The 24086-nt window shown below is 44.1% G+C and overlaps 3 protein-coding genes across 3 annotated transcripts; 1 reads left to right on the forward strand and 2 right to left on the reverse strand.

Moving 5' to 3' along the window:
* Positions 1-163: 163 nt before the first annotated feature.
* Positions 164-9740, forward strand: fam149b1 (family with sequence similarity 149 member B1). The gene is made up of 15 exons (XM_053436872.1): positions 164-683; positions 1672-1788; positions 2267-2411; positions 3006-3154; positions 3271-3417; positions 4089-4250; positions 4378-4559; positions 4664-4806; positions 5989-6101; positions 6420-6644; positions 7609-7732; positions 7852-7977; positions 8195-8276; positions 8433-8570; positions 8728-9740. The coding sequence occupies exons 1-15, from the start codon at positions 637-639 to the stop codon at positions 8808-8810; spliced, it is 1983 nt and encodes a 660-aa protein (XP_053292847.1). The 5' UTR covers positions 164-636; the 3' UTR covers positions 8811-9740.
* Positions 9741-9754: 14 nt separating this feature from the next.
* On the reverse strand, positions 9755-16215 carry dnajc9 (DnaJ (Hsp40) homolog, subfamily C, member 9). Its single transcript, XM_053436873.1, has 5 exons — positions 15800-16215; positions 11000-11140; positions 10433-10687; positions 10159-10245; positions 9755-10072 (listed from the first exon to the last, which is right to left on the reverse strand). Exons 1-5 carry the CDS (start codon positions 15971-15973, stop codon positions 9962-9964), a joined length of 768 nt encoding a protein of 255 aa, XP_053292848.1. The 5' UTR covers positions 15974-16215; the 3' UTR covers positions 9755-9961.
* A 1347-nt stretch (positions 16216-17562) lies between these two features.
* ndnfl (neuron-derived neurotrophic factor, like) lies at positions 17563-23852 on the reverse strand. The gene is made up of 3 exons (XM_053437009.1): positions 23674-23852; positions 21473-21597; positions 17563-18998 (listed from the first exon to the last, which is right to left on the reverse strand). Exons 1-3 carry the CDS (start codon positions 23850-23852, stop codon positions 17563-17565), a joined length of 1740 nt encoding a protein of 579 aa, XP_053292984.1.
* Between the last annotated feature and the right edge of the window lie 234 nt (positions 23853-24086).

The raw sequence follows: 24086 nt of genomic DNA on the forward strand, positions 1-24086 counted from the left end.
TAAAGATTTACGGAAAAAACATAAATATTTAATTAACTTAATTACAAATAAACAATTTATCAAATAATAGGCTAGTTTTTTTGTAGTCCATCGAGGAGAAGCGGAGACTTTTCAGGGACGTATTCACGTTGTCGCGGTGGCTTCTGGGAGTTGTAGTGAGAGTGCTTATGACTCAATATCTGTCTAACGGTGGCCGACTGTCGCTCCAAAACTCCATTTGCCATCAGTCCGTGCGAGGGTTTAGCTGCGTATCCATGACAGCCGTGTTATTGTTGTTGGTGGTGCTAATCGTTAGCAAAGGAAAGGGGACGGTAGCTAATAGTTTCATGAATGTAAAGCGACATGACATTTGCGGAGCACACGAGATGCTAATGCGGAATAGCTACATCTATCAGGAGTCGCGTTCGTGCCTTGTTGACGTTTATTCTGTTAAACGTTAGCTATCGTCTCTGTTAACGTAACTTCCTGCTCACATTAGGTGCAGCAGCGTTAGCATTAGCATCAGTAGCCCGAGCCCCGTCCAGCTTTCCCCTCCGCAGCGAGATGTCAACCCGACCTGCGGAGTGTCCCCTGGAAGCGGAGGCGCCGAGGAGAGACGAGGGCTGGAGAGTCTGAACCAGGGACGACGGAGGGAGGATGATTTCCCGATACAACAGAAGACCCGTGTCGCACAAACTCGAGATGTGAGTAGTAAATATGAAAGAGTTGCGTTTGCTAACGAGCAGTGGGGGGGAAGCAAAGATCAGTGGCTGACATGTTCATCAATAAAACAATATCTGTCATCATCACAACGCAAATTTCCATCGATAACAACATGACAAAGATGTAATCGATGCTGATCCATTGTGCACGTGCAGTGAGGAGGAACAACACAAAGCTGATCTGCCTCAGATGTGTATTTAGTGTGTTTGTTATTGTCTATTCACGATGCAGAGTTAAAACCAACAACCTTCACTCGGGAGCCAAAATCGGTCCTTACTCTCTGAAGAAACAGAAGTAATGAGACATTTTGGCTCTAATCCAGGATAAAATATATTATAAGATAGTTTTTTAAGCCATAGACATTTATGATGATCATGACATAGTTTTGTTCTTGCCTCTACTAAAACAAGAAAAAAAGACATGACCTTCGAAGCACAACTAGCACATTATTTAGTTTATTGTGGCCTTATTAGTTATTTTATAATTTGTCAATGAATATGTCCGGTTTCTACTGCCTGTCGAGTTAATTTGTAATGTCAGAATTATTGTTATATACTGCTGGCAAGCACTGGGCGAAAATGTGATAATCATGTTCATAAATTCATGCACATAATTCTAGACCTTTACTCGTATTAATGTCTGTCATCCTTTAAACAGTATGGCTGTGAAAAAGCTATAAAGTTGTGAATTATCTGGTTTTGAATATGTATATAACCATCTTAAATTTCACTGTGGTAACCCTGCAGATGCTAACTCAGTGGAAAGACAGTACAAAGATAATATTTAGTTCATGAGTGTTTTACCAAGACCTTCTATGGCACAGAGAACATGATGATGTCTGAAAATGTCCTTGTTTTCCTACATTATTTGTATTTAAATTATATAATGTGCAAAAAAAGAGAAACTGGTGTCCTCTTTTATCACCCTTTCACTTTTCTGATTCACTTTTCTGATCCCTCTCTTGTGCAGTCGTGGGTTGTCTCGAAGCAGCCTCGACCACCACCCCCTCCCAGAGGAAGCAGACGACAACCAAACCCCTCCGCGATACCTCCATGACCTCCAGGAAGCAGTTTCCACTCACAACAGGTAACCGAGTCCTGGTTGTCCCACGGACTGTTGTGCAGGGACACAAATCAAACTGTCTATAACTACTACACACACACATTCTCTGGCTTGTATGTTTTGTCATGTGACACCATGTTGTGTGGACAACTGATTCTCAAGGAACTCCATATGTGAAATAAGACACTCAGAAGCAGTGGATTAATTGATATCACATTTCCTTCTTCAGATGTGCAATTAAAAGAATAAATAATGAGATGGGCTCAGTTACTTTGACATTTGACCTTTTGTTCCACAATGAAACCTTGCACATGATGATGTCAGCAGCCACAGACAGTGAGATTTCCTCAACCACACAACAAGAAGAAACCTTTGTTATTTCATTACTTAGAGATTCAAGATGTTTGAATATAATTGTTAAAGTGGTTCTGGGAGTGATGGAAACAACTGTGATCTATGTCCATGGCATGAACCTCACAGCTTTCTTGGTCTGTCTGTGTAGCTCAGGGACGTCTGCTGCCTCAGGCCACTCTGACTGTCCCACCGTCCTCTCCGTAGACTCAAACCAGTCCTGGTCGGGTTTCCACAGCTCCACAGGCACTGGTGTTTCTACAGAAAGGAGCTCTGTCTTCTCCTGGGGCTACGATGTAAGTCTGCTCCCGAGAAAACGATGTTCATGTGAAGTGATGAAGTCAGTCTGGGTCTGTCTGTCACACAAGAAACATGAAGAGAAAAGATAAATAGATTCCACAAAAGATTTTATTTACTTTACCTACCTGTTGGCAAACCAGTGAAAAAACATTCAACAACAATCAACCAGTAACTTAATCACATGTCTCCCCATCATCTGCCACTCTTTGTACATGTGAGATCGTATTTCACGAGGTTATGGTTTGTTATCCGAAAAAAAGTTTTCCAGGACTCAATGATTTAGTCAGTTTGTTGTCCTCGAGCTTCTAACTCACTCCTAACACACTTCTGTCTCTCTGTCTCTCTTTTGATGCACATGAACAATCCAGGTTGACCACACACACACACACAAACGCATCTCACAGGGCTGCAGGAACTAATTGTTATGCACATCAAGGCTTCCTATGGGATTGTAAAAAAAAGAACGGCTACGTGTTGCCAGTAACTGATGAACAGACTGCAAAGCAGCAGCTCTCCGTCGTAGAGCTGCTACACGAGAACAGAGGAATGACTGGCTTCTCTTCCTGTCTCTCTGTTCTTCTGTCCCACAGGAGTTCGACAAGGCGGCGTCACGACAAGTGCTGCAAATGTTTGAGGAGATCGACAAAGAGCTGTATGAGGGGAGAGGCAGTGGCGGCGGGATACTCCAGGGGCTGCAGGATGAATGCCAGCAGTGGGCCACACGTTTCCCACATCTCCGGTATACTATCCACCGCTTCCTACCAACCCTAAAGGGCAATAGTGGGAAATACATTCCTTTCTTGCATGGAAGTATAATTATTTAACTTATTTATTCTTTGTATTTGTGTCACTAAGGATCCTCGGGACTCAGGTGGTGCATCCCAGTGATGAGGGCTTCCAGTGGTACGCTACTTCAGAGAAAGGCATCCCCTCCGGCAGCAGCCCATCAGCGGGCAAAGAGAGCAGTGTGAAGTCACAGGAGAAAGATAAGAGTGGTACAGAGTAAGTCGTGTCTGCACTGTCATAAAGTCCAGCTACAGAACATTACCCTTCATTTTCAAAACCTATAGTTATGTTCATGTCTAAAAATCTAATTTGGTTGTGAGTGCAAACCTCGATTTAAGGTGATAAATTATTACAATAATATTTGTAGTTTTTATTCATGATACTGATGTGAAACAAATACTTGTGTTTGAAACAGTTTCAGCAAGTGTATGCTACATTATTTTCTAAAAGACATTAGTAAGAAATATCATGCTTCTCTATCTTGAGTAGCTGTTGGCTGGCGGTCCAGATGACTGGTGCTGGTGCATCAATTATGAAGGAGTCCTGGTCGACTCTGTGGTTTTGTGACCTAGATTCTGTGACTTGTTCGTCAAGTTTGTGAGACCGAGTCAATGTTAGTAAGCTGTGATAATGGTTGTAAAAAGGCAGCACCACTTTGTAATGAATCAAAACAGAGATTTGTAAGATATTTTGCGGCATTAAGGCTTCATTGATTGGACAGAATTTAAGTCTGAAAGCTGGAGAGAGCAGGGAAGACGTGCAGCAACAGGCAGAACCTGCGGCTGCTGCATAGAACTCAAGCTGGATTCTCGCTTCTTCATTATGTATTGATTACAGCTTCCGTCTTTATTAAAGTGCTTAATAAGATCTCTTGTCTTGGTGGAAAGGTTGAACGTGCAGGGCAGGAGAGCAGCACTGACCTCGTCCTCCTCAGCCGAGTTGGATGTGGCTCCCGGCACCTCCACTGGCTCCAGCAGTCAGTTCAAGCCGAGGGTGATTGAAGTGGAGGGTCTGATGGAGGAATATCTGGCTTTCGATAGCAGGGACATGTGAGTTTCTCACTTTCACCGAGCTGCACAGCATTGGTCCTTTTCCAGAATCTGACTCTAAACCTCAGCTGCGGTCCATGTGTTGCCCAGTTATCTTATAATGATTTATTATATCTGTCTTTTACAGGGAAGATGAGTGGGAGCAGGATTGTTCAGAGTCGGGGGGGAGGCATCACTGTCTGCCCCCTGTCTCGCCGTACCGGTGTCGCCACCAAGCTGTTCTTGACTTGCTGTTTGATGACATGTGGCAGCAGCTGGTTGGCTGGATGAAAGAGCTCGTTCAACGCCACTGGGAATGCTGCACCTCAAGTAGAAATGAACTTTTCTTTACCCTTTTACTTGTATTTGATATCGACAAATGTCCATCCTTGTGCACAGTGTTTCATACGTGACTGTACGTGTGTGATTGACAGACGATGAGAAGATTTGTGGCAACTTGAGCCCCGTGCAGCATGACTCCCTGAACCCCTTCCTGCTGCTGTCCACGCTGCCCACGCTGCTGCCCAAGCTCGGTCAGAGCCGGGTGCCCCCGCTCACAGCTGGACTGCAGTTCCAGGTTAGTGGTCTGAGAGAGGCTGACAGGTACAGGGCTGGGATCGCCATTACATTATCATCACTGCCAGGAGTTCAGGAGTTCAATTAAAAAAAGGTAAAGCTAAAAATGTATCTTCACTGTAACAATTGCTGCAATATATTACATGAAAATAAAATAAATCAGGTACAACTTTAAACTAAGTTGGTACACAGTTTAAAATGCAGCATCAGGCCAGATGAGTACAAAAGTGACTTTAGGTCTAATCCTGATTATAAACCTGTTTTGTGCACTCTGCACTTCGTCAGCTTCCCCAAACTGTGAGTGAGATCTTTGCAGACATTGGACTCGCACGCTTATATTTCACAGTTCACACCTGTTATTCGCCTGTTTTTCTCTCCTGCCTGTTGCTCTTTCCGTTTTCTCAATGAATCCGGCTCATTAACTTGTCACTATTTTCTTTCCTTCCATATTTACTCTCTGCCCTCCACCTTGCAGATGTGTTCTGTGTCTCTTTACCTTTCGGTTCACTCAGTTTGGTTATTTCTCTTTTGTTTTTAATTCTCCCTCTTTCCCTTTTGTCTTTCCCTTCTTCTTTATCCATTTTCTCTGGTCATGCCTTTTTCTCCCCCTCAAAGAACACAAAGTCAAGGGGCACAAAGCACAAGTCCAGACGGAAAACCAAAAAGCAGAAAAGACCTTCCGCTGTATGTAACCACCTCACTTGGAGCCAAAATGGTGGCGTGTTGTTTGCATGTCGTCCATGGCGGCTCATTGTTTTTCCCTTGGGAGTAACTGTGCTTGTGCTTGTTGATTAACACAAAAGCATCCCCACTGTTTATCTTTTGAATTAACTGCAACTTATTTTCAACATGAACTACTTTGATTTTCTTCAGGTCGTCCTTTTCTGTCACAATGGGAATGTTGGAATGTTTTGTTTGTATTAGTTGTGGGTTTTGTTGCACTTTAAATGTTGTAAATGTATTTTGATTGAATCATAAATAAGTATTTCTTGAAAACTACTTAATTGCACATATGGAAAAAACGAACCACAAGGCAAATGGCCTTCATAAGATAAACTATTTGTATACAACCTGTCTTTCCTCCTTTATTATGTCCCACATCTCCTGTAATTTCCATCTTTTTGCATCCCCCCCTTTCCTCTGTGTCATTGTGTTCTCCCCCTCATCTCACACCCCTCCCCAGGCTGGACGGGTTCCAGTTGGAGCAGTGGCGACCCAGCACAACCTGAACGACCTCATCGTGATCCACAGCATCCCCCTGCAGCAGAGGAACCTGGGTGTGCTGGAAAGAAACCAGTACGAACCCATTTTACTCTTCAAACACCTGAGCCAAAATCTAACAAGAAAAGCAAAAACAATGAAACAGCCACCACATAATTGTATATTCCTTAAATGTGACTTCAATCTCTAAATGGGAAGGAAAACATGCATAGCTGCATAACTGTTGCTACTGGTTTCCATGTGCAGGTGAACACATTGCATTATGGACAAAGGCTCCATCATGCCATGTTTTCATCCCTCAGAGCACCTTGTTAGATACAGCGAGCAGCCAGTTGGCAGCTGGTGGAAATGCACCATTCATTAGTTGTGTTCCACTGTCACCTTCTTGAACAGGGAGGCAGAGGATCAGGCGTCCCACAGACCGGGCTCCAGCGTGATACCCTCCAACAAACCTCGCCCTCGCCGAATCCTGGAGCAGAGCTGTTCCTCGCTGTCCCGCCCGGCACAGTCGGCTCGGCGCCGAAACCCTCACCCCCGGACTCTCCTGCCGCTGGTCCCCAGTCTGAGTCAGTCCTGCACAGCGGGATCCATGGATGAGGTCATCCGTGGGACACGTCTGTGAGTCTGAGCACCACAGGAACCCGGCCAACCCCACCCAAACTCCTGCCTCGCTTTTTACTCTCTGAAGACGTGCAGAGGCAGATCACTTTGAAAATAGAATCCCTTTCAACTAGTGCCTCGTGGCTCTGTGTGCTATATTAGTGGGGGTGGGAGGTGACAGATGTTTCCTGTGTGATACCAACCCAACAGAGGAACTTGTCACGAACTGCAGGTGAAAAAATAATCACGTCAAATCTGTACGAATTTTGCAGCCACTGTATCTTAACTTCTAATGGCGAGATACAGTTAGACAGTTAGGGAATGTGTTTTTATGTGTTAAAAGAGAAAATCAAAGACTTGGCTGTCAAAACATTTGCGGACTGGGTTTTTATTGAGGTTTCCAGGCAATTATAGGAAAACTCGACTTCATAAGGGAATATATTGAGCACAAAATTACACATAAAACTACAACTTCTTATTTTTACTCAGCCGTTTTAAAAAACAAGATATAAAATGATAAATACAAGCTTTAAAGAAGCTGGTGGATGGGTTCTTACCCTCAGCCTCCCCCTGTTTCCACTTGTAGCTTATTTTTGCTCTAGTTAAACATATCCTGAATCTTTCTTCTTACTTCACTGACTGATATGAGACTGGTGATAATCTTGACATCTGACTCTTACCAGCAAAATTAATGAGCACACTTTAAACAAACCCTTAAATAGTTTGTTTTCTTTTACAAATATATAATTAACATGAGCTTATTTTCTGAATTAATGTTACAAAATGATTTATACACATTGTGACAACATATTATCAGTCCAATATGGGAAAATATCTAAAAATCCCATCTGTTCTTGAAGAATATCTCACAAGAAGTAGAATTCGAACTTTGTTTCTCATGCACATCCGACCTGTGAATTTTCTCACACCACCACACAAAAATCAATTTATGATATTTAACATACTTTCTCTTCTTCCACAGACCCACAGCCAGTGACCGGCTGACGTCTCCACTGTTGCCTCTGAGCAGAAACACTCTCCTTCCCCCCATCAGCACCGGAGACCCAGATTCATCTCACTCAGGGCTTCAGTCCAAACCTGCACAGGTATTATACCACTTAAACATGAGTGCACTGACAATAAATGACCCATTACTTTCTAAATGAACGCAGTAAAATGCATCTGACCAACTTTATAAAATCTGTGTATTTTTCCATTCACCCAGCATCAGAAAGGCGCATCCAGCCGCGCACACAGTGCGATAAATGATGAAGCTGGCAGTTCAATGCCGAGGGATCGTCACCTCCTATTGGACGTCTTCTCTCGCCCCAACACAACTCACACATACAGGGTAAGATCCTCCAGTACATCAACAAACTGTAAACATTACATATAAAACCACAAGGAAGGCAGTAATGAGTAAATATTGTGTTATATAAAGAATCTGCTTTGTTATTTTTTCCCCAAACCATCAGGTTTAAGTCTCTGTCGGTAGGACGTGTTTTTAGATGGTGTTACTAATGTTATGAATTGAAAAATCGGTATGTTTGACCCTTGGTGTGTTACAGTCGGACACTCCGTACCGTCGCTCCTTCACAGTGTTGGACAACATCGGGCAGGGGCGGACAGGCAGAGCCTCAGTGGCCACAGGTAAAAATTGTACTTAAATATTTTCATACAAAATGCTGCTGAAACAGGGATTTGATTCACTTCAGCAGGTCCTCATTCTTGTCAATACGTATGACCTTGGTAAGACAGTTTGTGGTATGTCCCGTATGAATTTATAAAAAAATTTCATTACAACAGATTCTCTTGGAATTGGCGTGACTGGCGTCAGTCTTGGCATCAGCAGCTCCTCTTTCCTGGACTCGTTTTCCCACCATCACATGGGGCACTCGCCCATCAAAGATGAAGAGGAGCCAGACCCACAAGTCCCTGTCCCAGGTCAGTAGATAAAAAGCTGCTGATGGGCCTTGGATAAACTATGGATGTGAGAGGTTGCAGCTGCTGTTTTTCATGTCATATTTAACTACTGGAAAATATTTGGAGCTCAGGATGTTAATTAACTCGAGATTTTTGTCTTTTATCCCTTCCTCCACAGCGCCACTGGTGCCTTTGTCAGTCCCACCTCGGTCGCACACCCGGGGAGGCATCTCATCCAGAGCCAGCAGACACGGCTTATAGTTTGCCTCCGACCTCCGGAACCTTTAGCCATTCATCTTTACACAGCACAACACAGACACAGACTTTACAGAATTTGTGCCCACTAAACATGTTTTTGTCTCACTGAAGTAGCATATTCTTTTTTTCATAGTACGCTGCTTTGGTGAGGTTTTTGTCAGAGGCCTATTTTTGTATTTCACAAATCAGCTTATGTGGCTGCCAAACACAAATGACTCCACAGTAACTCCATCTTCACCTACAGCACACGAGCTGTACGTGCAGACATTCGTACAATGCGGTTGTGTATATACATCTAATTATATGTGAATGTACTGTATTTTATCCTCTGCAGTGTGTTGTTGTGCTGGTACGTGACTATGCAGGGAATAACACATCCATCAGAACAGGGACAGAGGGGATTAAAGAAAAAAGCACTTTTTCTCTCTCTGATGCAACATCAGAGAGTTTGGTACCATGTCTTTTATAAGGACATCATTTTCATTCAACTTGTTACATAAACAAAAATATATGGACCTAGAGCCTCTTATGGCATATGGTTGGACACAGGAAAGAACAAAAAGAAGAAGCCACCTTGAAAGTTTTCAGTTTGCTTTTCTCTCTATTACAGCTCAACTCTATCAGAGCAGAGAGAATGTCCCGGCTTCACCTCAAGATAATGTAGAAATTCAAGTTACAGCAAACAGTTTGTAAATAACTAAGAGAATGTAATCATGTCTGTACAAAACACTATGTGATGTATATGTGTCTTTATCTCCTGATTAAAGCCAAGTGGGGATGTTTTGTCAGACATCAGGGCTACTGCACAAATGGAAGTTTATCATTATTAGGATTATAATATTTTCGACAGCCATGATACAAAGGTGACAAACGTTTTTCTTCTGTATGTTTATCTAAATTTTGTACAAAAGAATAAAAGCGCTGTACAAGTTATTTATATAAATATGAACTTTATTTGTGTTTATTAAGATTGACAACAAAATACATACATGACGAGAAATAAAAAAAGGATTTACATTTTGATAAACGCTGCACAGGACATTCTTATGAGGGGGAGCGGTGAGGAAGCAGATTGGCAACATGCTCAAATTGATCCAGAAAGGTGTTTCTGAAGACTGAGACTTAATCTGCTAAAACCAGCGCTTGTGTGCTTTTCACTTTTTCCCTCTCCCTCCTCTTGGAGATTTCCCACTTTTTTTCGAGTACTTTGCCTCCAGGTCAGACAGGAAACTGTTGTAATTCTGTTCTCTAGACTTCTGTTTTTGCTGCAAAATAAAACACAAGGAGGTCACCGAGAGAAAAAGCCGCAAAAAAGATTAGTTACATACATGCGTGTGTGTGCAGTCATTACCTTGAGCATCATCACAAGACTTTCGTCCTCATCACCGAGCCCCAACTCTTTCTGCGCTTCCTCTGCTTCTTCTCGCTCTCTGTCAGACTGGAAGGACAAATGCAGTCACATCACTGAGACTCTACAAGATATTAGAGCCTAGTGCGTATATTATGAATATATCTTACTGTAAATCAATGGAAAAGGGGTGAATTTTTCACATTTAAATATCGTATTAATATCTGAGCTGCGTGGATATTTTGGCTTTCACACACACACACAACATATTTCTCACCCTCTTCCTACGCGCCCTCTTCTTCTTGACACTCTCCTGAGTAAAGGCTGGGAACGCTGGCACCTCTTCCTTGTCAATGGCCGCCTGGATGATGCTGCAGAGCCTGGGCTCGTCTTCCTGGGAGCAGCACAGAGCCGAGGCCATGATGGTGTTCATCTCTCCCTCGTGCTGCACGTACAGCTTGATCAAGTCCTGCCGCTCCTCGTCCGAGCCCTTATATTTCTTCTCGAATTCCAGGATGTCATTCACAGTGATCTGAGGGAACGGACGCAGAGGCAGGGCTGGTTGTCAAGGGGAATTAAAAACCCTATAAAATGATGTTAATGTGCTGTTTCATGACTCTGTAACACAAGGGTTTACATTAATCCACAATTCTCCCCGAGTATGATTCACATGGCAGCGACACATTAACCTTGAACCCCATTTAATCTATATCATGCAACATAAAATTCCTGGAAAACGAGTGACTCGCTCCAGGCGCCACATCATCACATACGAGACAAAGCGATGTGCGTGACTCACTGTTGACTCATGTTAATTAAAGAGACCCCTGCCGGGCTGCGGTACCTTAGGGAAGAGCACTCTCCAGTAGTCCTCCCAGCAGCGGTCTTGACTCAGGGCGTCAGACTCCTCGTCCACCAGCCCCTGCTCATCGTAGACAGCCCTCTGCTCCTTATTGCTCAGCACAGCGTACAGCTTCCCCAGCACCTGAGGGAGGAGAGACTCAGGTCAGTTCCACACACATCTGCTGTCAACACTGATAAACTGAGGGCCTGTCTCACTGTCATCTGTTTAAGAGCCATAGAGTGCATGTTAGGTTAATGGGACACTAGACACTGAAGTAATTATGTGCTGCAACAATGATGAGACATTTAAGGTCAATGTAATTCCACAAATGAAGACCATGTTGTGCAGAGTAAGTAAAAGTACATTTACTAAAGTATTGGGCTCAGGGACAAGTTTGAAGAGCCTGCACCTGAGTATTTCTTATTTTACATTCCTATATTTCAAATAGTAAGCAGGAAGACAACCTGGGGCCAAACACCTCTGGCAGAGATGGAGAGTGCCGCTGAGGTCATGCAAGGAAAGAAGTCCTTAAGAAAAGCTGGAAGGGATAGAAATATTTATAAGACAACCCTCAAAAGATTCATAAAAAGAAAGAGAAAGGGAAAGTAAAATCAGTAGCCTGGGGTGCAGTAGCTGAGGCAAAGAGAATATTCACAGATAAGATGGAGGAGGAGCTTGCCAAACACTCGAAACAACTAGCTGACCAGTTCCATGGCCTTGCTCCAGTTAAGTGCCGTGAACTGGCATTTGAATACGCAGAGAAAAACAATATCCCTGTCCCTGCCAATTGGACAGAGAAACAATGTGCAGGTAAGCTAGGGTGTGCAAGAGATCACATTAATCATAATAATTATAAATGTGCTTAATTGGCCAATCCCCAAGATTCTGTTACTAGTCCGATATTAGTTTTGGGATGTGTGGTTGTCAATCTAGCTGTCAGGATTTCAGGATGAATTGTTATGATGGTTGTAAAGTTGAAAAACTAAGTGGATCACTTTACCCCTAAGCTGGGGTAAAGTGAGACACAAGACCACTTTTTTAAAAACAATCATATTTTCACTGCCCTTTGTGCTGAAGACATCCTGATCATTTCCATTGCTAGGAAACATCCTGAATTAATGGGAAATGTGTAAATTTTACTGATATATCAGTTTAGCTCGCCTAGAGGGGAGCAAATGTAAAAAAATTCTCACATTACCCCGCTCTCCCCTACCTGATAAAATCTCTTTTGTGGGAAAAATAGAAAAAATATTGCTGAGCCAAGATCATTTCTAGGCTTTTTACCATTACAATCTGTTAATAAGGCAGACAAATGTACATAATAACATTATTTTTAATTTTATTATACATAACCTTTACAAAAATATAAATTGAAACAGTAATCCAAGAGAAACTGTGGCAATGGAAGTTGGCTCCGGGGTCTCCCAACAACAGACAGAGATGAACATTCCCCGTTTCAGCACGTTAATTGAAAAACAGCAAACATTAACACAACAAAACAATTTGTTTGTATCAGTTTCTGCCTGTCATGACAGCTCAGCTCTGGCGTGTGTCTTCTCCTGCATCTCTGTGTCTCTCTACATGTATCAAGGGAGACTTCATTGGCCAACTAACTTCAGCTGTGTCAATCAACTCTCCTTGGTTACCCTGGAGGTGCTCTGGCGAACTTCTTTGATTTCCGAGAAGCCTTTGCTTTGTTTATCCATGCAGACTGTGTTTGAGATGAAACAGCATTTGCTACCGAAGACAGAAAAGGCAGAGATACGTTTTTGTGTGGTTTGCCTTGGTTGTCGGCTTTATCTTGGTGATGATAGACCGGTCCCAGGTTGTCGGCTTGATCCGGGTGATGATAGACTGGTCCCAGGTTGTCGGCTTGATCCGGGTGATAACAGACTGGTCCCTGGTTGTCGGCTTGATCCAGGTGATAATAGACTGGTCCCTGGTTGTCAGCTTGATCCAGGTGATAATAGACTGGTCCCTGGTTGTCGGCTTGATCCGGGTGATAACAGACTGGTCCCGGGTTGTCAGCTTGATCCAGGTGATAATAGACTGGTCCCTGGTTGTCGGCTTGATCCTGGTGATAATAGACTGGTCCCTGGTTGTCGGCTTGATCCTGCTGATAACAGACTGGTCCCTGGTTGTCGGCTTGATCCGGGTGATAACAGACTGGTCCCGGGTTGTCAGCTTGATCCAGGTGATAATAGACTGGTCCCTGGTTGTCGGCTTGATCCGGGTGATAACAGACTGGTCCCGGGTTGTCGGCTTGATCCTGGTGATGATAGACCGGTCCAAGGTTGTCAGCTTGATCCAGGTGATAATAGACTGGTCCCAGGTTGTCGGCTTGATCCGGGTGATAATAGACAGCTCCCAGGTTGTCAGCTTGATCCGGGTGATAATAGACTGGTCCCTGGTGACCACCGCCTTGATCCAGGTGATAAGAGACTGGTCCCAGGTTGTCGGCTTGATCCGGGTGATAATAGACTGGTCCCGGGTTGTCGGCTTGATCCAGTTGATAATAGACTGGTCCAAGGTTGTCAGCTTGATCCTGCTGATAATAGACTGGTCCCAGGTTGTCGGTTTGATCTTGCTGATAATAGACTGATCCCTGGTTGCCGGCTTGATCCGGGTGATAATAGACTGGTCCCTGGTGACCACCGCCTTGATCCAGGTGATAAGAGACTGGTCCCAGGTTGTCGGCTTGATCCTGCTGATAATAGACTGGTCCCAGGTTGTCGGCTTGATCCTGCTGATAATAGACTGGTCTCGGGTTGTCGACTTGATCCAGTTGACAATAGACTGGTCCCTGGTTGTCGGCTTGATCCAGGTGATAACAGACTGGTCCCTGGTTGTCGGCTTGATCCGGGGGATAATAGACTGGTCCCAGGTTGTCAGCTTGATCCTGCTGAAAATAGACTGGTCCCAGGTTGTCGGCTTGATCCTGCTGATAATAGACTGATCCCAGGTTGTCGGCTTGATCCTGGTGATAATAGACTGGTCCCTGGTGACCACCGCCTTGATCCAGGTGATAATAGACTGGTCCCTGGTGACCACCGCCTTGATCCAGGTGATAAGAGACTGGTCCCAGGTTGTCAGCTTGATCCAGGTGATAATAGACTGGTCCCAGGTTGTCGGCTTGATCCTGCTGATAATAGACTGGTCCCTGGTTGTCAGCTTGATCCAGGTGATAATAGACTGGTCCCTGGTGGCCGGCGCCTTGATCCAGGTGATAAGAGACTGGTCCCAGGTTGTCAGCTTGATCCAGGTGATAAGAGACTGGTCCCAGGTTGCCGGCTTGATCCTGCTGATAATAGACTGGTCCCAGGTTGTCGGCTTGATCCTGCTGATAATAGACTGGTCCTAGGTTGTCGGCTTGATCCGGGTGATAATAGACTGGTCCCGGGTTGTCGGCTTGATCCTGCTGATAATAGACTGGTCCCAGGTTGTCGGCTTGATCCTGCTGATAATAAACTGGTCCCAGATTGTCGGCTTGATCCTGCTGATAAAAGACTGGTCCCTGGTTGTCGGCTTGATCCAGGTGATAATAGACTGGTCCCAGGTTGTCGGCTTGATCCAGGTGATAATAGACTGGTCCCTGGTTGTCGGCTGGATCCTGGTGATAATAGACTGGTCGCTGGTGACCACCGCCTTGATCGAGGTGATCCATGTTATGATGGATTGGTACCTGGTTGTCGGCTTGATCCTGGTGATAATAGACTGGTCCAAGGTTGGAGCGTTGATCCATGTTATGATGGACTGGCACCTGGATGTCGGTTTGTTCCTAGTGATAATAGACTGGTCCCAGGTTGTCGGCTTGCAACCAACACCAAAGTGTATTTAATTGCTCTCCCAAGCCTTTACAAACTTCATATTTCAAAGAATTCAGCAGCAACAAAGATCAAAGCATACAAAGACGGCAAAACAGATCAAAGAGCTCTAAAGGACAGGAAATGATCTTTCATAATTTCCTAAACCTTGGCTGCACTTCTTTATAAAGATTAAAGAACCTCAATGCAGAAAGATTGAGATCCAGTAGATGGCGGTAATTAGGGCTGAACGATTAATTGCATTTGCGATAAAATCGCGATTTTCTAATCGCAACGTGCTCGATTAAAACGTGCGCAAGAATGCTGCGGGACCACAAAACTCCTCTGATCAAGAAGATAGCGAAGCAAGCCTGCATCACCTACAGGGTCCTAAAGTCTTCGGCCGACATGGCGGACTCACAGAGCGAGCTCATCCTGCTGCTGACCGCAATGTGGGCGGCGGACCTGAAAATCGCTCCCCGGAAAAGCAAGCCGTGCTCCGGCTTTGGGGGAAAAAAATCAGTTTATTTTAGATTAGATTCCCAAATCGTTCAGCCCTAGTAAGTACTCCACTTTTCAATGACACATCCATCCCTAGGAATCGTAACTTAGTCCTTATACTACTTATACTTAAACTTGCAAAAACGTTTAATTGTAATAACTACCAAAGACCAGAAGTGTCATCATCACGAGATCAGCCAGAGAAAAGGAAAAAAGAATAATAGATGTCTGCTTATTGTATTATCCCATCACCACATAGATTCACCCAGTGACCCTTAGCAGGGACCAGACCCTGAGGAGACATGTAATACTAGTGATAGCACAAGCAGTATTAATAATAGTTGCAGCTATTAGCTTTGGTAGTGAGAATACTTAGGTATTCAAGGTTTTGTTTAGCAGGACCTGTACTTGGAGTGTAGTATTTTAAACACTGGGTACACTCAGTACACACTCCATATTTCCCAGTACGCGTGTACCTGGTGTGGCGGCGGCTCACCTGAAACTTCTCGGTGGCCTGCGGGTCTTCGGGAGCTCGGTCCGGGTGAACCTTCAGAGACACTTTGTAATAGCTCCTCCGGATGTCGGCCTCGCTCGCCTGCTTGTCGGAGCCCAGCACCTCGTACAGGCTGGATGTGTTGAACAGCTCCAGGCAGCGCTCGAGTAAACCCATCCTGGAACCGCACGGAGCTCGTTAACCGGAGATTCTCCCGGTGGATGAACGGTTGGTTCTCGGGCTGCTACACGAGGTACCACCGCTGGATTCAGGGAACTTCTTCTTCTACTTCTACTTCTACTTCTACTTCTATTTCTATTTCTTCTTCTTCTTCTGTTTCTTCTTCGGCGATGAGCTGCTCTTGTTTTGTTTCTGTCTTTGTTAATTTGGCGCGTCGGCCTGTCACACACTTCCGTACGTGCGGAGACGTGCTGACGTCACAATAAATACAGTCTTCCTATTGGTTCCCGTCAAATTCGTCGGCATTATTGCTGCGGACCTATAGATAGAATCCTTTTAATAGTCCCACAGTGGGGAAATTTAAGAATATATATATATATACAGTTTATGCTGCGGACTCATATATTTAATATATAAAGAAATAGCATAAGTTGTTGTAATTTATTTGTTTTTATTTGACGTAGCTTTCCATTCATCCTTTGATAATCATTATAATCATTGTGGTATTTTTTCATTTATTTAGTAAGTTGTATTTGTTTTGAAAAATCTACAGACTTCTGATATATAATATTTATCTCATAATCTATTTATCATTTTTATAATTATTTAATGTAGATTATTTTATAAGTTATCGGATTTTCCTTCACCGTTCTCTTTAAAAGTTCTGTATTATTCATTTATTTAATAAACAGACTTCTGATAATACAAACATAATTATTATTCGCTGCAAATCAAGCTTAATCTTTCCAATACAGCTCCGGCCAATTTACAGAAAATGTTGAGTCCACCTCGAAGTAAACTGTCACTAACTAGAACTGCACAAGAAATCTGGAAACAGCTTTTTGCAAAAAAAATCCAAAGTGACAGTCCAGAGAGTTTAAATACGTGCATCACAGTCAGGAACGTACAGACACCGTAGTATTTATTGGTGCGTTTGAAGCAGCACAAGAATACATCAAAGACAATGAGGCAAGTCACTAAGTATTTTTTCACTGCTTCATGCGAGAGCAGAACACAACGATACACACTGACTTTGAACTAAGCATCTGTAGATTGCACCCATCTGCGTTTATAAGCCTGTACATTATGCAGCACTGGAGATATACACTGCAACCCCCCCCCCCCCCCCCCCCCACCAGCCCCCGTCTCAGATGTTATCCAATTATTGCCCCATCTGTTTCTGTTGCATATTTGGCACGGCCTCTGTTGTTGTTTTTGTATCGACTTCCTGTCATCACAGACCTCATCTGTCCTTTGTACTCCGACACAGAATAAGCACTTGGACAACTGGCACATCATCCTCGTCGTCAACAATGGAAAACAAATTGACAAAATGCACGAGAGTCGTATTGTAAATGTTATGAACTTTTTGCTGGTGTGCAGATCCTCCTCGTATATCCGTTCCGTCCACTCACATGGAGAGTGGCGTTTCAATACGACCATTACTCTCCAGGGAAGATTTCCTTGTTACTGTAACAGTCTCTCCACAACAGTCAAATGGCTTCGGTATCATGGTCAACATGTCCATGGCATTTCCCCCCCCCAACACTGGGACATTCTAAAAACCTCCTGCAGGGGGCGGCAGCTCAGCACTCCTTCCTGGTCTTTACCATCTTGCTGGCGTACTTGATAGGGATCCCCCAGCGTCTCATTAGATAGACATCAAACACATAGGCCATCCCTGGCTCCAGGCCCCCGATCACAGCGGTAGTCACGGCCCGCCGAGGATTCAGCTCCTGAAAATACTTGCAGAGAACCCTCTCGGTGTCAGAGCGGGACTCTGGCCCCAGACAGGGAGCAGTTAAAGCCGATGCCCCCCCGGCCTCAGCGTCACTGCTTCCCAGCATCCGGCGGTACACGCAGTACAGGCTTCTTTCCTCAGTGCCCATCCAGGCAAGCGTGACACTGTTGCAACCACGCAACCGGTTGAAGGATTTGATCTGCAGGGTGGAGGGTAGAGATGGGACCCCTTTGCGGTGGTACGCTGAGGAGGTCTGCATCTTCACCGAAGCCATCAGACCTGCTGGTAGGGCTAGATCTGTAGAAGAAGAACTGCTCGGGGTTCCTTCTCTCTTTAAGTGGATGAGGTACGAGGGACTTCCCTGCAGCCAAATGTGCACTAACTCTCCCCCCACACCCTGGGAGGTCAAAACCTGACCTTTCCTGGACACGGTGACCTTGACCTTCTCACCCACACCGCAGCTCTGCAACGTCAGGAGACCGCTCTGCTGCCAGCCCCGAGGACGGAAGTTGAAGAACTGCTCTGAGTTAGAGCCTCGGTTGGGGAAGGTCACCCACCTCAGCTCCCCCTCTCTCAGCGTGGTGATGGTTGGCCGAGCCTCCTCGTGTGTCCGAGCCAACGTCCCCTTGTACGCCATGCTGGTGCCGTTCAGCCTGTCCCTCACAAAGACGTCAAAGTAGTACTGGGTCTCAGGCAGGAGCTCGGAGACGGTGCACACACTCTCTGTGCCCTGACACACACACTGGAGATCAGGGAACTCGTCAGAAGTTGGGTTCTGGGTTTCAGGATACGTGTCCCACTGCTGCCACCACCACTCTTTCAGAATCGGCCACGCTGTCACTCTCCTCTTCTTCTCCTTCTTCTCCTGTTTCTGGTCTTCCTCCTTCCTCCTGCTCTCCCCGGCCGCACACAGGCTGGGGTAGTTCTGCTCAGAATTGACGAGGACACAGTAATCATAACTCTTCTGGGTTTGGGGGAGGCCGGTTATGGAGGCACTGGGCGCCCAGCTGAGAGTGACGCTGGTCATGCCTACACCCAACGTGTGGACTTGTGGGTCGGCCGGGAGCAGAGGGAAGGTCCCTGAGGGCCCCAGGCCTTCGTGGAGGGAAACTGTGGCTCTGGTGTTGTGCTGTTTGGAGCGCAGCCTCAGGATGTAGATGGAAGCTTGGGCATTGGAAGGTCCTCTGTAGGTGTCCACCGCATTGCCAGTGAAGCTGTGGAGCTTCTCCTCAGTGCCAGGACCTCGCCACCACACCTCGGGCGTGCTCTTTTTGCTGCTCCCTGTGAGTGCAGAAAAATGTGTTGATCAAAGTCCCACAACTTAAAAACATGTTGATCCCAGGGTTACGAAACTTGGATGATTGACCTTCACAGTGTTGAATGATGTAAGTTCAAAGATAACATTTGAGAAGGATGATTTTATTCAGTAAGAATGATTGCACGTTGATTTGAAATATTTGTAACAAGTTCATTAATATTTTGCTTTTGTGGAAATTTCAGAAAATCTGACACAAATTACTATTCATAACAGAATACTTTCATATTGTATTAAATATATCTAAAGAGGATCTTTAATAATATAACAAAAGAACACCAGACTCTTAATGCTGGTCTTGGAGGAACAGTTTGACATAAAACTTTCTTGCTGAGAGTTACAGTAGAGAAGTCCAACAACACAATTATGTCTCTGTGCTAAATTTGAAGACGCAGACAGGAAGTGATTTGTTTGTCAACATAATAATGAAGTGGAGCCTTTACTATGAGGGTAAACAGTAGACGCCCCTGGTGGACCCTGTGCTCATTACAAGTGTTCATATTCTGTATATTTGCCACCTGTTAAATACCTGCAATAAAACATATCCTCATTACGTTCACTGAAAATAACGTTTGTTCACTTTGGCCTGAGCCATGCAAGTGGTCCCCCCCTCCCCCCAGCTTTCAGTCTATAGGTCAACAACACTGATTGCCCACTGACCCAAGCTTTGCATTTATTCACACACAAGAGGGTTTGTTAGCTTTGTGACTTTTGCAAGGGAACCAAATAAACTTCCCTTTTGTCTGAATAGACTTTGGGTCCTGACGTGCACAAGAGATCATATTTCCTATGTTTTAAATGGAAAGATGAACAAGTTAAAATCAACGCAAAGTGAGCAGCAATATCCTCAAGTATAACTACGACAATTTAAGCTTCATCAGTAGAAGGTTACTGGGCAAAAATATTTGAACAACATAATCATCACAGCAAAGATGGACGAATGTAAAGAAGCATCATGCATGCACACACTGGTTGCACGACACACAGAACAAATCGTGAGTACTGAACCAAAGTAAAAAACTACCAAGCACACCAAAACTTAAATATATAAAATGTCAATTGCCACTTGTTCCCAGTATTTTCATTCAAACCCAAAGTGTTTTCATTTTGAAGTGACCACTCTTCACCTGAATGACACAATGGCAAACAAACAAACAGGCGCTGACCCGTCGCCCCTCGTCTCCACCGCTCCTCTCTCCTCCAGATGAGGAGTCGCTCCTCAAATGAGACCAAACGTTACAGAATCAAAGTGAATAATTCAGGCTGGTGATGGGGACCCACGAGCTCAGGGTCTGAATGATTCATGTCTCATTTTATAACTTCATCATGTTATTTCACTATGTAGAGGAGCTTGTTTAGTTAACCTGGAAAAGACCTAGTTAAAAACTCTGAGATTAATTTTTCTTACCCAAAATTCTGCACCTTTAACTAGATCTGATTTACTCTTTTCCCCCGTCGAGTCGACAGACATTTTAGTTTTATGTGTGTGTGTGTTTTATACGATTTTAAAATCCAAATCCTCATGGAATATTTATGACAATGTGACAACCAGATATGATAAGAATCACCGCCTGTGTCCTCGTCAAAGATAGTGGGTGGTATTTAAAATATATATAACTTCTCGTCCTGCATTCAATTTAAATAAATGGGTGAAGAGGATAAGAAAGACACAGCTGAATAAGAAATGTGATAAAGACATTTTGAAAACAGTTTCTTCTGAAAATACACAGGCCTGAGTTTGATCATTAGGCGGAGTAACTCAGTGTATAAATGTGATAAAGCAGCAGTGGTGTCCATCAAAAAACAATTAAAGACAAACAAATAGTGTCAAAACGATCAGAACTGCTTTTTGTCTGCTAATATTTTGATCCTCATCATTTATTTACTGCAGGAGTCTGCTCAGCAGCAGTTGGGGGGCGGGAGTTGCGTTATCGAGGTCCTGCCAGTACACACACTTGACCAACCACGAGTCAGTCTCAGCTATCAATCATAAGCTTTCTAGCGTCATAAGCGTCTAGCGTTTGATTGTTCCTGGAAACAATCAAACATCTAAGATGTTTCATCAAATGACAGAAACCATCTTGGAGAAAAACGTATTTAACGTGAACTTTAAGCGTTTAGTTTGGCTCATGTCCAATCTGCTAACACGGAGGAGGCAGGATTTATGAACTGTACTGCAGCCGGCCACCAGGAGGCATTTGAGATGCGTTACCTTAACTCTATACATTCTATGGTCTGACATGACCTTTGTGACAGAGTTGTGATGGAATAAAGTTTTCCCTTAAAACTTTAGTGTTTCACAGGGAAGTCAGATTAGCGTGTTTTCCCTCCTATCAATCCCTGTGTGTGATTTAGTGATGATAATGTCTAATTGATTGTCTCAGCTCAGACAGGGGACGATCTTCAGGGTGAAGTGTGTCTGAAGGTGTCGTCCACTCACACTGCAGGCTCTTGAGCGGCTTGTCCTTCAGGGTGCGGGCGGCCAGGCTCCACTCGATGGGGCGGTCGCAGGGGCTGACGGTCACCGCCAGCGCCGGGGCCTTCTTCTTCAGCGTGAAGTACAGCCTGCGGAGAAACACCAGGAGATAACGGGCGAGCAGTCATTCGATTCAGCACGGGGGAATGTCAAAGAGATAACATCCTGTCTCCATTCAGCTGCGAGCTGATGGATGAGAAGATATCTTCCAGTGCACACTGTGCAACATCCTTTCTTTTTGTGGGACGATTCTGTAGATACCGTGGGCCGGTGGTAATTTTCCTCCCTCACGCTTTGGCAATTTCTATGTTTGCAGCTGTTTCAAACATTTGCCAAACGCCGTCTTTCCATTTGCCTGCATGCTGATTAGTCGTGTGATAGCAGATCATGGGAGTTAGAGGATAAGGCTGCATTGACTGTTTCAGATGCATATCTGCCTGTTGGTCTGCCTATCTGGGATCGTGCTGGGCATATTAACTATTGATTGGATTCAACTAATCACTGTTCTTTTAAATCAATATGAAGATGTTTGCAACCACAGAGGTGCTAGAGAGAAACAGCTAATTCCCCTTCATGAAAATCAACATGGTCCATGGTTATTTGTTAGTAAATATTTGTTCTCCTTCCACACAAACACCATTATTCATGATCGTGTGCAGATGGCGTTTGTTTCCAAACAGATGTGCGACACTGTCATTCTCAAGGGCGCTTTTGTGGCTTATTTAAGAGTGATTAATTTCTGATTCAGTGTCTTCCCTTCCGTTATTTGCCGTGTGGTTCTGCATGACTGCACTGGTGGACAGACTGCAGCACACAGGGAGATGCATTTCGCAATTTTCAGCTCCCAGTTTGGGAGAGCAGGCGCTGGCACTGGTGTGGAGGGCTCAGGCCAAATGGGCTCCACTTCCTGTCATTCGCTCTACAGTGGTGCTGGAGTCAGCCAGTGTCTCTGAAAGGCTGGTTGTAGGGGGGGGGGGGGGGGGGGGGTGGATGGTGACTTGTTATCGAAGTGGGAGCAAGTTAAAAAACTTCTTTGGCACAAGAATTCAGTTTGTATCAAAAGCAAAACAAACCGGTTCATGAATCATCTGCTTTCTGGGATGATTTTCCCTGGTTTTGAAACACTGCTGGTTAAACACAGTTGAATTTGGGGGCAGTGATTGTACAGAGCATTGATTTTAAGATCTTGTTATGGGGCCGGTTGTGACAGTCTTTTCCCCACATGTCTGAAATATGAGCTCCGGTCCCATGTCATCCCTCATATGTGTATTTAGATGGAATTCAATATGGATGGTATTATAAACCGGTAATTAGATACAAGTGGATACTGTTATGATATTGTTCTCATGCAAGATGCAGATGGACCCTGTTTTTTATTGGTTTTAGTGTTTGGATTTAACCATCACCGGAAATGTTAGAAGATGGACATTTTAACCATTTATACTTTAATTCTTATTAATTATTTTGCCATCATTGCAAGTTTGTTAAATAATGTTTTAATCAATCACAGCTAGTGGCATAAAGTAACTAAGTACCTTTACTCAGGGGCTGTACTAAAATATAATGTCATGGGAATATTTCCAGTTTTTTATCTTTTACATTTTCATTCTACTCAAGAAGCAAATATCTTAGTTATTTGAAATATTCAGATCATGAACTCAGATCATACCCAACAACAATTCAGGTATTAAGTATTAATATAGGTTAATATAAGATTTTTTTTAACTCTTATAAAAATGTATATATAAAGCATAAAAACTAGTATATAAAGTCATATATAGATCCACCTTTACCAGCAGCAACATTCAAGTGATTAATACACATTAATGCATCGAAATTATATCTTATTGTAAAAAGGATCAACTTGCTAAATGAACATTTACTCTCTGTACATGTATTGTATTGTATTTTATGCTACTTGTTCTTTAAGTGCAAATGAATGTGTTACTTTTGCTCGTAACAGAGTTATTCCACACTGTGATACTGCTACTTGTTGTGTTTTTTTTCCTTGTGGATTTTTTTCTCAATAATGAATGGATCACTTTAGAAAATAACCAACATATTAATAAACATAAACATGAGTTGCTGCTCTAATGGCAACCATCAGCCAGACGACCACTCAAATGCATCTCTGCCTCACGCTGCCTCATCGCGTCTGTACATACCTGCGAGTTCGTCCTTTAGGGAGAGTGATGGAGGTGAGCTTTCCCTCTGGTAACCATGTGGTGGGGCGAAGTGGTACCTCGTTCTCAGGGGCCAGAGCTGCGTGCACCTGGGGCCACGACGAGCCACAGAGCAGAGCCAACGCTGCACCGACACACCAGGACACGGACATCAGAGCCATCACGGCTTCTTCTGGATTTCTGTCTCTTTCACGCTTTGACTTTCCCTTTAGTCGCCAGGTGTTGGACGTCTCCTAGGCTCTGTGAAGGAAAAGGTCAAGAGCATCAATCAGAGCGCACAAACACACACACACTCACACATACACATACACACACACACACACACACACACACACACACACACACACACACACACACACACACACACACATGCAGGCAGACACAGTAATGACCTC

The sequence above is a fragment of the Pleuronectes platessa genome, chromosome 12 (genome assembly GCF_947347685.1).
Source record: "Pleuronectes platessa chromosome 12, fPlePla1.1, whole genome shotgun sequence".
Taxonomy (NCBI): Eukaryota; Metazoa; Chordata; class Actinopteri; order Pleuronectiformes; family Pleuronectidae; genus Pleuronectes; species Pleuronectes platessa.

Coding starts and splice junctions, on each gene's coding strand:
- dnajc9 (XM_053436873.1), bottom strand. CDS start 15,973: ATGGGTTTACTCGAGCGCTGCCTGGAGCTGTTCAACACATCCAGCCTG. Junction 10,688..10,999: donor GGAGAGTGCTCTTCCCTAAG/GTACCGCAGCCC, acceptor CCGTTCCCTCAG/ATCACTGTGAATGACATCCT. Junction 10,073..10,158: donor GTCTTGTGATGATGCTCAAG/GTAATGACTGCA, acceptor TTTATTTTGCAG/CAAAAACAGAAGTCTAGAGA.
- ndnfl (XM_053437009.1), bottom strand. CDS start 23,852: ATGGCTCTGATGTCCGTGTCCTGGTGTGTCGGTGCAGCGTTGGCTCTG. Junction 21,598..23,673: donor CCTAAAGGACGAACTCGCAG/GTATGTACAGAC, acceptor GTTTCTCCGCAG/GCTGTACTTCACGCTGAAGA. Junction 18,999..21,472: donor GCCGCTCAAGAGCCTGCAGT/GTGAGTGGACGA, acceptor CTGCACTCACAG/GGAGCAGCAAAAAGAGCACG.
- fam149b1 (XM_053436872.1), top strand. CDS start 637: ATGATTTCCCGATACAACAGAAGACCCGTGTCGCACAAACTCGAGAT. Junction 4,251..4,377: donor GCTTTCGATAGCAGGGACAT/GTGAGTTTCTCA, acceptor TGTCTTTTACAG/GGAAGATGAGTGGGAGCAGG. Junction 7,978..8,194: donor ACACAACTCACACATACAGG/GTAAGATCCTCC, acceptor GGTGTGTTACAG/TCGGACACTCCGTACCGTCG.